At 53.1% G+C, this 12,348-nt stretch overlaps 1 protein-coding gene across 10 annotated transcripts in view; it reads right to left on the bottom strand.

Moving 5' to 3' along the window:
* Positions 1–1,190: 1,190 nt before the first annotated feature.
* Positions 1,191–12,348, bottom strand: part of SUGP2 (SURP and G-patch domain containing 2) — a 29,402-nt gene continuing 18,244 nt past the window's right edge. For 6 of the 10 annotated variants that reach the window (XM_019963798.2, XM_070792455.1, XM_019963799.2 and 3 more), the window contains exons 7-10: positions 9,869–10,395; positions 7,613–7,674; positions 4,657–4,793; positions 1,191–4,033 (exon numbers count right to left, since the gene is read on the bottom strand). In XM_019963798.2, coding sequence (XP_019819357.2) covers positions 3,913–4,033; positions 4,657–4,793; positions 7,613–7,674; positions 9,869–10,395 — 847 coding nt within the window. In that variant the 3' untranslated portion in view covers positions 1,191–3,912. The remainder of the gene's footprint in view (positions 4,034–4,656; positions 4,794–7,612; positions 7,675–9,868; positions 10,396–12,348) is intronic. The other 4 variants (XR_011567444.1, XR_011567443.1, XM_070792456.1 and 1 more) reach the window with 4 other exon arrangements.

Genomic DNA, 12,348 nt, shown 5'->3' with positions numbered 1-12,348 from the left:
AGGAGAGGGGAGGATGAGGGGGGAGGAAGGGGTGGGGAGAGCCCATCCACACTGGTAATGGTATGTTCAGGTTCCAATCAGCCCTAAATGACAAGGTAGCAGAGGAAATTTTACCTTCCAAACTGAAAGAAATCCTTCCCAAATCGCAGAGGGGAAATAGGCCTGAGGCGAAGACCGTCCTGAGTTCTCCTGGGCGGAGAACCTCGCTCCGCGTGCCTTTGTGCAGGTAACGTTCCCCAGCCCCGCGCAGTGAAAGGAGCTGGGAAGGGGGTCTCCCAAGAGGGAGGAGGAGAGTGGGTGGGGCCCTTGTAGGATCTGTCTTCTCGTGGGCAGACACCGCCTCCAGGGCTCTGGCGAGGACGACAGCACACGTGGGGCTTCCTGGCTGACAAGCCCCCCATCACGATCATGTGGGCCCGTCACTCCTGGGTGTCCTCTGGGACAGTGAGAGCAGCGGTTCACTGTCCTAAGCGGTTCAGCTTAGGAAGCTGCTCCCACCCCAGCTTCCTAAGGGGCCTTGGCTCCTCCACCCCTAACTTGCTAACAAAGCCCCCCAAACCTTCCTGGGCTGTCTGCTACCCTGGGCACAAGCAGGCTGCTGCCCATCAGGCTGTGCTCAGGTGGAGGTCCCCACAGGTCCTGCAGGCGCCAGGCTTGCCTGCCTGTGTCCTCACCAGAAGGGCCAAGGGGCTGCTGGTGGGGCAGGCAGACAGACAGGGCCGCATATGGGAACAGCAACAGCTCTGAAGATATTCCACAGGCCAGCTCCGAAGTCAGGGCGAAGCCTGAGTGGGCCTTGCTCTAACTCTGGCAGCTCGAATCCCAACCCTGGGAAGGCTGTGAGGTGGGCAGGTGAACTGTGGGTAGTAGAGCTCCCATATCCCGGCACACTCTCAAAGGCAGATTTCTGTACCCAGCAACCCGCCCCTCGTTCTCCACAAAAAATACGGTGGACCCAGCCACTGTGCTTGGCCCTGATCACTGCCTGCTCTCTGGCACCCTTCAGGCTTTCCTCGTGACTTACCAGGCCCTCCAGCTGCAGCGGGGCAGTCAAGAGAGGCCCCGGCTGGCGGAGCACATGCCTGAGAGGCAACAATTTTACAATCTTTCTCCATGTAGGCCCCACCACATCCACCACATGGTCCCCAGCCAGTATGACTGAAAAATCCATCAATGGAGACCATGGAAAATTGGGTTTTCTCTACATTTATTTCAACTGCTAAATGATTAACAACATCCACAACTTCTTAGATTAAAAAAAAAAAGAAAAGAAAAAACAACCCCAAACCCCCAAAACTTCCATTTTGTAACATCACAAATGTCTTCTAGGTTTTACCAAGGACCAAAAAGCTAAAATTCTCTATATGATTTCCAGTGATGGAAACGAGGCAGAGACAGTAAGCACCCAAAGTGGCGAGTTAGCACTTTCCGGATGCCTGTCGTCCTCACGGAAGAGCCCCTGGAACTAGAATGACAGAAAAGACACTGTGACTTTGACAAGGCTACGCAGCTGCACGTCACGCTTGCTTGCATGCATGCTTCCTGCAGAGTGGCCTCTGCCGGAGAGAGCAAGGGCAGGCTCGGAGGGCCAGTGTGCTGGACCCCGGCCGACGGACGGCACAGGACGCGCCGCCATGCTCCTCCCTGGCCCCCACAACGCCTTGACTGCCTCAATGCCATCTCCACAGAAATGTCACCTGAGTGTTTACGGGACTTTCCAGGCTCAAGAAGTAGGTGTTCCCTTTGACGTTTGCCAAAGGCTCATTGTCAGCCAAAGCAGGACACCCCCAGGAGTGGCAAGAGGCTGTGGATTGAATAGGGCTCGAATCCTAGGAATTCCTATTTTATTTATAAATAAAAGCAGAAAGCTAAGAATGAGCATACTAGGACAAAGTGAATATGCTGGTCAAAGCTATGCTTGAAGAGCGAGAACCCATGCTGGGGGTGCACACCTCACTCTGGGCGCGCGCTGGGCGTGCATGCTCTGCGACAGGCCATGGGGAGCCAGGCCCAGGTCTCAGAGTTCCATCACTCTGCCTGACCCACAGCCAACATGGAAGGCTGCTGGAAGCATTAAAAAAGAAACAAAGTGATTCCCCCAGGTTGTGGTTCCCCCAAACCACACCACCAGGCTATTTCAACTCTGCTGAAGAACCTCCAACATGTCCACCCATAAATACCTGCCAAAACAACAGAAGTGAGCGGAAGCAAGCAGAGCTCAGGGACTACCCGTGACATGAAGAAAGGCACCATCAGCGGGGAACGCGATGCTGTGCCAGTGAGTGCGGGCAGACAGAGATCCAGAGGAGGCTGGGCTATACAGCCCAGGAGAGCTGAGGATCTGAGAAAATGAGCATTTCGTAACTGCCAATAAAAGTGGCTGATGGGGTAATTTACTGCTCTGTCCCCCACACTCACAGTATCAGCAGGATCTCATTTTTCAGCTTTTGACACATATTTAAAACTTCGACACTGCTGCCTTCTGATGAAGGGTTGAGAGATCCCCACAGCCTGAGAATTCCACACGTAGCTGCAAGAGGCAGCGTGTGAGAAGCTGGAAGGGGCAGCATCTTACGTCTCAAAATAGCAAACAGCTGCAGATCCCACCCCAAGAGGATCCTTTCTGTTCTGCACAAAGGCCCTAATAAAACAATTCTTTACACTGCCACACACGCAAAAAACGAAATCTTGAAGAGTTTACACCTCCTACCCTTCCTGCAAAGGAGACACTCCGTATGTGGTTTTAAAAAAAAAAACTAGTTTGCTTTGTGGATTTTAAAGAGAATGTAAATTTGGGGAAAGTTTCATTAGTGTAATGGTTACTCCCCAATGAATTTAGCTGCTGAATACATTGGAGAAATTTCATTAGGTCTCTAGGGATGCATTTACGAGTTGAGACTCCATAAACAACATGTTCATCGAATCCACTTGTGTAAAAGAGCTTCAGCACTCAGACCGACAGGCTGTGGTACTAGAGCGCAGGCTTCATTATTCCTGATTCATATTCCCTACTTGAATTTGAGAAGACACAATCCGTGACTGTCTCGGGATCAAGTCTGCTCTTCGAGAGCAGTGTGTCCTGGAACAGGAAACCCGACAGCAGCTGGTTCCTGAGCGCTCGCAGGGCGCTGGTGCTTGCAAGGGCAACCCCACCTTCTGAGTGGAGCCAGCAGAGACCTGCAGAAGACCTGCTGCCAGAAGCATTTGGAAGAAGGGCGAAAGGCAAAAGCAGGCTGGAAGTTGGGTCTTTTTTTTTGTTTTTTAAGAAAAAGAAAAGCCAGGGGGTGGCACCTCCACACCAGAAACTGCAGAGATGTTTGCTTTCCGTGTACACACCAAACCTACTTGGGCACTGGCTCCAGGGCTGATCCGGGACAGAGGTGGTGTTTTAAGAGTAATTGCTGCTTCAAGCCTTATCTTTCTCACCAATGGTTTTCATCTATTCAGGGAGAGAACGATTTTGTTCAAAACTGAGTTGGAAATTATGGGTGGGGAAGACAACTAAAAGGAGGGAAGAAAGATAAGGATATTTATAGGCCAAAGGCCCTTGGGAAGGAAAAGGGCTGGAAGACCCTCAAATCGAGATGAGGGACGAGTGGCGTCCTCTGCGGTGCCAGCTTCGAGGTCACCCTTACACGTGCAGGACACAAGGCCACTCCCGAGGCAGCTTATTTCCACAGGACAGCCCGGCGCTCAGGCCCACCACAGGCTGCAGGCAGCGTGCAGGGTGAGCGTGGGGCTCGCTCCTTCAGCCACACCTGGAAGGTGAGAGGCGGGACGCACCCACAGCCAAACATCCCGAGTGTTTCCCTCAGAGTTTTATGATTTTGGGGGAGTGACACTTTGGTGTTTGTGTTCTACGTCCTGGCACGTCAGCTCAGGCAGAGAGCCCCCACTGGCTCACACACATACCTATTTGCTGGCCCGTCTGTGTCTGTACATCTGCATCATCCTCTGACGGAACACGTCAAACGTGTCTTCTTTGTGCTCCTGCCCGTCGGCACCCAGCCCCTCCCCTTCCGACGCGCTTCCCCTGAGGAGCAAAACGGACAGTTAGCCACGCCTGAGCCCGCGGCCTGACCACCAGGGCACGGACACAGCCCGAGCCGCCAGAGGGGCACGCGGTATGAGGGACACACATGGGTGACAGCAAGGGAAAGAGGAAACAGAGACACAGCTCACGGTGGGGACAAGGGACACTCACCTGTGCAGGCCTGTGGACCTTCTGAGAAGCGTGCTCAGAAGCCAGCCCCTTATTACAGCCGAAAGCCTCCCCAGCAGGTGCTAAGCTCACTTTTAAAGGAAATGCTTGCTGCATGTAAGTGGGGCTTCCTAAACTGTGGGCCGTGCTCTCTCCTGGCTAATCGGAGTGTGGGTTCCCAGAAAAGGGAAGTGGCTGTTAGCGTAACCACCCAGAATTACCACTCGGCTTTTTTGATAATAATGAACATGGCCAAATGCCAGGGACCAAGTCTATGCAAATGCAGCCAGAAACTGTGTGAACACCTGCACAGGGACACGACCTGCCAGAAGCCACGTTCAACGCCAGGGAAATCAAGGGGTGCCGGTCAAAGGACTTAGGGCCAGAATCCCCCAGAGAGCCTGTCTCCCCGGGCACAGCTGCCCGCCCCCCGGCCCCCGACGCCTGCCGCGTACACGCTGACCGGCTCCCTGATGCCCTTCCCACAGGAGCCCAGGCCGTGGCCCTCCTTCCAGCCCATCTTCTGTAGCATCTGGAACCCCAGGTTCTTGTCGGTCAGCTTCTGCTGGGCAAAATCAAAATCCTTGGGTTTCTGAGGAGAGAGAAGAGTGCGGTACGTGAGGGGCAGCAACGCGCCTGATCAGGAGCCTGCCCTGGGCTGCACCTGGACACGGTCCAGCACCAACACCCCTAATGCCCCTTCGATGCCCCTAGATGCGCAAGATCAAGTCACAGTCCTGGCAACACTCCCTGGGTGGGCTGATATTTGTAAAGGTTGGAGGTCACAGCTTGAGGTGTCCCCAGAGAACTGAACCAGTCTCTCAGGCTTCGCAGCGACCGCTCTTGTTGCAGTGTTGAGACTGTGAACTAAACTTTGTGAGGGGATGGTAGGGGTTCTGCCCAAAAGTTTTGACTAGGAAGATCCCAGAGTGGAGACCTGAATAAAGAAAGTGGCCAAGTGATGATCAGGGGCATATCCCAGGCTGGGTGGAACAGGCCTTGAGGCAGGAAGGCCCCTGGAGTGCCAGAGTCAGAGAGGAAGCAGGGCTAAGGCAGAAGGGGACCAGACAGGAATGCAGAAAGGCTGTACAGAAAAACTGTCTCAAAAGGTCCTCTCTATTCAACGTCCACTCCTCTCTCATCGTTTCATTCATTTCTGTGAGCTTTCAAAACGCTGGACAGTGACTCCATTCTGGAAGCTTCCTGGGCAGCCCTCAGGCATTACTTACCAAACCTACGTGTGTGTCTGGTCCTTCCCAGGTCTGGGGCTCTGAGTGCTCCCCAAGGACAGGGATGAGGTTCTACCTGGACTCTGAGGTCCATGTCTAGCACAGAGCAGACCTCGCTGAGTGGGTGCAGCTGGGAAGGATGGGGACTGGGAATGACCTTGTGGGTGGAGAAGTAAGAAGCCCTGGCAGAGATCTGGGCTCCAGAGCAGGCTGTGGAAAGACGAATGAAAAGGCCCAGAGGCCTGTGGAGGAGACAACCTGCCCGGTGTGAGCAACAGGGATTTCCATTCACTCATGAATATTCATGTGCTGCAAAGCCTGGGCAGCTAAGGGCTCCCAGTTCCTGCCGCCTGAGCCTGTTTCTTTAATCCATTTATGGCCTGGGAGACTGAGAGGGGGCTCATGCGCTCCCAGGGAGAAGGTTCCTTTGTCTGGATCAAGGCAGCGAGGAACAGCAGGGAGGGTTCCAGTGTGGGTGGGAAAAGGGTGGGGAAGGGGCAGGAAAGCTTGGCCACAGGTCCCCCAGGGGCAGGCTTGCACCCCGCTTCAGGAAAGCTGTGAAAGTGGAAGCAACAAGAGGAACAGGGGTCCACTCAGCTGGACACGTCTTGGTGAGTTTTCAACTGTGTCTAAGAATCAGCCTGCCCGGTCTCCTGGGGGCTAGAGCAGAGCCATGCACCCGAGGCCAGGCTGCAGAGTACACGAAGAGCTACGAGGAGACCTCCGCCCTGTCAGCAGTCACACCACAGAGAGACCCACGGTGGCAGGGTACCAGCTGGCTGCACACTGGTTAACACCATTTCCTTTAATCCTTGCGGATCTCCTACCTGCAAGGTAGATGCAACTGTCCCGCTTTACAGATGTACAAACAGAACCTCATGCCAAGATTAGATGGCCAGGCTGAGCCTGAAACGGCTGCCTTCTCACCAGGCTGTGCCTCACCAGACGGGTACCTGGGTGCTGGCTCAGCTTAAAACCCAACACACCTGTTAAAAACACACGCTTCGGGCACAGGAAGGTTCCTGCTCCCAGCTGTAACTGAGGTCACACTGACGCTTCGTCTGTCTGCTGAGACTGGCGCGATGCACTCACAACAGTCTGAGCCACCACACGGGCTCTCCTCACCCCTGGACGCCTGCAGAGACACCTCCTGGACTGCTAGGACCTGTGATGTCCCCACGTGTCCCAGGTGACGTGGGCCAGCCTCACCTGCCTGAGGTTCACTCTCGTCTCCTTCCAATGACCCACCCCCCAGAGGGGCGCCCCATTTCAGTCAACAGCAGCCCTGTTCCCTTAACTGTCCAGGCCGACAACCCCAGAGTCACCCTGGACTCTTCTTGGCTTTCTCTGGTCCACATCCAGTCCATCAGTAAGTCCCACCAACTCCACTTCACCCTGCCTGGGCCTCAGCTCTGCCTGGTCCGCTAGCCCACAGGCTGCTTTCCACACAGTAGTTATAACGGCCATGTCTTCTACCCAAATCCCCACTGTGGTGTGGCCCCCTGACGCCTCTCCCAAAGAAGGGGCACAGTGCTGACACCCACCTACAGACCCCACGTGACCTGGCTGCCGCCACCTCCACTGCCTCAGCGCCCCACCCCCACCGCTCCGCGCTAGGCACAAAGGGCTCGCTGCTGACCTGCGTCTGCCCTGGGGCTTCTATCAGGCCTCCCACCTTGCTCCTTCCTCACCCACCATGCTCAGTTCTGCACATTTCTGCTGCTGACAGCCCTGTTCACGGCTGCCTCTGGGTGGGCAGATGGAAGAGAGAGCCCAGGGGGTTGGTGCCGGTTCATTAGTGAACATTTGCACACGCATGCGCGTACACACACACGCTCACACATGCACACGCGTGCGCACACATGCTCAGCTTACCAGCAAAGCAGCGCATTCTTTTAACCACAATTATAGTCTACTAAATCTGAAGCTCTCAATGGCTGAGACGTCATCTTGTTCATCTCGCCGATCCACTGCACACATCAGGCCTTACCCATCCCTTAAACAGACTAATTACTCCATCCTGTGCTCTGGGCAATGCCGAACAGTTTTAAGAGAGATAAGGCTCTATGTTGTTCTTTGCATGTTGACACTTGGCCTGCAGAGTGAGTACAGCCTGCAGCCTGTACCCTTGAGAACTAGGGCAAGCTGTATGTCACACTTGAGGACTCTCAGCCGTGCTCACCTTCTTCTTGGACACGGGGCGACCCCGAGGCCTGTCATAGGCAATTCGAACTGGTTCGTGAACTGGAAGACAAAAGAAATGTATATATACAAATACACAGGTCCTTTCCCCAGATTACTGACACTTAGAAGACAAGCATGCTGCAGCTTTGGCTAACAGCCCTTCTGCCGACAGAGGAGACTAGGAGCTGTACTGCGGGGCCAGCCAATTGGCCACAGAGCACAGAAACGAACACAGAAGCTCAGCTGAGTGCTGCCTTGCTGTGGGAGAGTCTCCGCAAGTGTGACTGCCACGTTTATGATGACGGACCCAACATATGCACTGCTTTCCATGACTGGAGGAAGGCATTTTGCTTCAACAAATAACTGATTTGTGACACTGCGCCCTCTTCATGTCTCTGCAAGTGTTCCACAGATAAAGAACTAAAGTCCACACAGAACTTTCCAGTAAAAACAATCACACTTCTTATACAGAGCACTGCTGCTGTTGCTGCTGCTGCTGCTAAGTCACTTCAGTCGTGTCCGACTCTGTGCGACCCCATGGACTGCAGCCCACCAGGCTCCTCCGCCCATGGGACCTTCTAGGCACCACTGCTGCTGCTGCTGCTAAGTCGCTTCAGTCGTGTCCGACTCTCTGCAACCCCATAGACGGCAGCCCACCAGGCTCCCCCGTCCCTGGGATTCTCCAAGCAAGAACACTGGAGTGGGTTGCCATTTCCTTCTCAATCCATGAAAGTGAAAAGTGAAAGTGAAGTCGCTCAGTTGTGTCCGACTCTTCCCGACTCCATGGACTGCAGCCCACCAGGCTCCTTCGTCCATGGGATTTTCCAGGCAAGAGTACTGGAGTGGGGTGCCATCTCCTTCTCCATACAGAGCACTAGATCATATTATTATTATTATTATTATATTTGACAAAAGAGAGACTAGCAGGTCTGGTACTATCTCATCAACCACCCTATCAAATAACTGAGAGCTTCTAAAAGGGAAAAAATCTCACTTTTCCCCCATGAAGGCCATCATAACAAGTATTCTGATGTGCTACCGCCCTCTGGTAAGTTCTGAAGGACAGAAGAGCCTAGTAGAGAGTTAGCAATCGATTGCAACACTGTTTCTAAACAGAAACCATGAGAACTGTTAGCAGGAGAAACTAGACTGATACAGTTGGGTGTGAATATGATGTTCTCAGTAACTTAGAACACATAGATTCTACACACAGTGGAGCACTGTTCACCAAAACCACCTCCTCCCACACAAGCATCAAAGGATCAGCCCCACAAATCAAACACGGCCCAGGCCTGGCTGTGTGGAGACCTGGGTGGGCAGCAGGGAGCCCACCAAAAGCGGCACATGATGTGATTTACCTACGGACAGTCCAAAAAAGGCAAACCACGAGGCCAGAAAATGGTCAGTGGTTGCTGGGGCCAGGTAGGAGACTGTGGAGGGGCAGAGAGACACTTCTGGAAGAAGCTCCAGCTCAGCAGTGCTGGGGGCACACGCCTGTACACCTTTGCCAAAACTCCATCAACTATCCACTTGAAAAGGGTGCGTGTTTATTGCTGGTAAACTGTACCTTAAGAACCTTGACCCTCCCTATAGACGAGCAGGAGATGGCCTTCCACGGCCAAGGCCGGCAGAGCGTGGACTCCACAGGTCTCACTAACTGATGCCCCAGACTGCTCCATGGCCCCTGCCTCAACATCATCAAGCAGGTATCACTACCCTGGGGCCTGCAGCAGGGTGGGGGGGCAGTGCTCAGAAAGCCGGGCACCCCTCTAGATCACAGGCAGCAGCCAAGATGACCCAGGGCTGTTCCTTCCACAGCCAGGATTCCCCTGTTGGAAGCTGAGCAATAACGGAAAATAACAAGCAACATGTGCGGCGCTAGAAGCCAAAGGCAGCATCTCCTTAGAGTGCCATCTCTGGACCAGCTGCAAACGTCAGTTTCTCATAAACATTTTAGACTGTGTGCAAAACCAACAGTACTATTCTGGGTTAAATAAAATACAACAGCAAAGAGCCCCGGGGTGTGCTGGTCCTAGGGGGATTCTCAAAGGTCAGCTGGAGTGATCAGAGGCAGAAGGGGTGACAGGGGCCAGCAGTCATCTTGCAGCTAAACTTGGGCTGGGGGGATCAGGTAAATTCCTCAAAAGAGGCCACGTCTCCACAATTTCCCATGGCCCCCAGCTGAGCATCATTCCTCCTCAGGTATTAAACAGAAGATGCACTGAGGCCACTGGACGAATACCCAGGCACTCACCCTTGGGCTCCTGGATGAGACACAGCCTCTTGGGAGCTGGGATCATGCCGACCTTCAGTGACTTGCTGCTGATCCTCTTCCGGGGGAAGCAGGCCCCTGAGGAGGCCTGGGACAGGGCAGGCCCGCCAGCCGGGCTGTCCTCGGCCACCTCGCTCAGGAGGCCATCAGCTGGGGGGCTGCCCTCCGAGCCCTCAGACTTGGACCCTTCTGCCAGCCTGGAGACCCCTCCAGGAGGGGAGGCTTCCTCACCCCCTTCCTCGTCCTCCTCTTCGTCCTCTTCGTCCTCCTCCTCCTCCTCCTCCTCCTCAGGCATCACCTCTGGGCTCTCCAGCTCAGCCTCGTGCTGAGAGGGCTCGTCCTCAAACTCTCCTTCCCCTTCCATGGGCTCCAGGGGGCTCTCCTGAGAATCGGCACTCTCACTGGCATGGAGGGTCAGTGGAGATGACGTAAAGCAGATTGATGGGCACAGTTCAAATACCTTCTTTCGATAGAATTTGAAAGCTGAACTATTTTGGTCGTGTAGAAACCTAGGATAAAGATGAGATACACTGGTTAACCAGAGGGTTCTCTACACTCTCCTATTTGCTGAAACTGTCCAAATGGACCCGAAAGAACTGCGGGTGGCATAAAGCAGCAGATACACGACCTCTTTCTACCAGCTGTGGTAGAAAGTCGGCCTTTCTTTCTTGACGGTCAGCCTTACAATGAGATAGGAAGTTTGAGGAGTATTAGTAATTTAACAAAGGAGCCAGAAGAGGCCTAACTGCTTTCCTGGGGAGGGAGCTGGAGGAACAAGGTACGCAGGGATGGTCAGGGAACACGCTGGAACGAGCTCTAACAGCACCCCCAGGAGATCTGGCCTGGGCCTCACCTCATCTCTAATTATGTCACCGGCCACTCTAGGCCTGCGTGTGCTGTGACTCTCTGTTCCTCCCGCCCTCCAGCCATGAGACGGAGAAAGGTGTGCCAAGCACAGCACCTCCTGCCTCACGTCCCGCAACAAAGCTGTGTGAGTACGGGGGCAACAAGGCCTCTCTGCACCTCAGAGTTCAACGGCCTTAGTCATAGCTTGGAGGTGTGGCTGGTGCTGAGAAACCAAAAACACACATAATATACTTGGGCCAAAGGAAAGACAGCCCTTGTTCTTGGAAAGGACAACTCAGCCTCATAAAGGAGTCAATTCTTCCCTAACTAAATATTAATGTATAAAAGTAAAAGCATCATTTTTTTTTTCTGGATATGAACGTGATTCTTAAGTTCATGAAGTGAAGGGTTAATCTCTCAGTCGTGTCCAACTCTTTGTGACTCCATAGACTATAGCTTGCCAGGCTCCTCTGTCCATGCTGCTGCTGCTGCTAAGTCGCTTCAGTCGTGTCCGACTCTGTGCGACCGCATAGACGGCAGCCCACCAGGCTCCACCATCCCTGGGATTCTCCAGGCAAGAACCCTGGAGTGGGTTGCCATTTCCTTCTCCAATGCATGAAAGTGAAAAATGAAAGTGAAGTCGCTCAGTCGTGTCTGACTCTTCGTGACCCCATGGACTGCAGCCCACCAGGCTCCTCCGTCCATGGGATTTTCCAGGCAAGAGTACTGGAGTGGGGTGCTATCGCCTTCTCCGCCTCTGTCCACAGGATTCTCCAAACAAGAATCCTGGAGTGGGCCGCCATTTCCCTCTCCAGAGGATCTTCCTGACTCAGGGATCAAACTCAGGTCTCCAGCACTGCACGCAGATTCTTTACTGGCTGAGCCACCAGGTATGCATGCAGAAACCTAAGTATGCAAGAATATCTAGGAGCACCCCCGGAACAAGGTCAGTAAGAGGCCCAGCTTCATCGCATATTACAAGGTGTGTAAAGCCTCTACAGCTAAAACAGTATGATACTGGTCTATGGACAGACAGATCAAGAGAAAGACCAGAAACACAGTATCTGATGAAGGTGGAAAAAGAATAACCTTTTCAACAAATGGTGTTGGGACAACTAGGCAGCTTTTTAGAAAAATATTTAAATTGGTTCTATGCTACAGGAAATATTTTTAATTGTATTTTTTTCACCCATAATCAAAACTTTATTGAAAAACTGACATCAAAATAGGAGAGCGAGTTGTATACCTTACAAAATGAAGCGTAATTAGTTAATCTAGGCAGATGAACTGGCATTACTGAACTGATAAGGCTTCCTGTGAGAGAACACAAGCTCAGGAGGCTGTGTGGATCACCAGTGCTGCTTTTCCAAATGAACACCCTTCTAGGAATCTGGTCTTTCCTCCTGTGGGCTGACACACCACCACGGAACCACTTATGCAAAGCGCCAGTAATCCTGTAGCTACCTGGACTTTTTACATCCATGAAGTAAGAATTTGGACTTTGAACAAGCTGTTTCTTTTATTGTTTCTTCTTTTCCAAGGAAGGATGCGATAAAATTCCTGCCAAAGGCAGGCTGATCCCTTTGCAAGTCCAGCCCATGCAGCTCTCTTAATTG

The sequence above is a fragment of the Bos indicus genome, chromosome 7 (genome assembly GCF_029378745.1).
Source record: "Bos indicus isolate NIAB-ARS_2022 breed Sahiwal x Tharparkar chromosome 7, NIAB-ARS_B.indTharparkar_mat_pri_1.0, whole genome shotgun sequence".
NCBI lineage: Eukaryota > Metazoa > Chordata > Mammalia > Artiodactyla > Bovidae > Bos > Bos indicus.
This window is presented reverse-complemented; position numbering and strand designations above follow the sequence as displayed.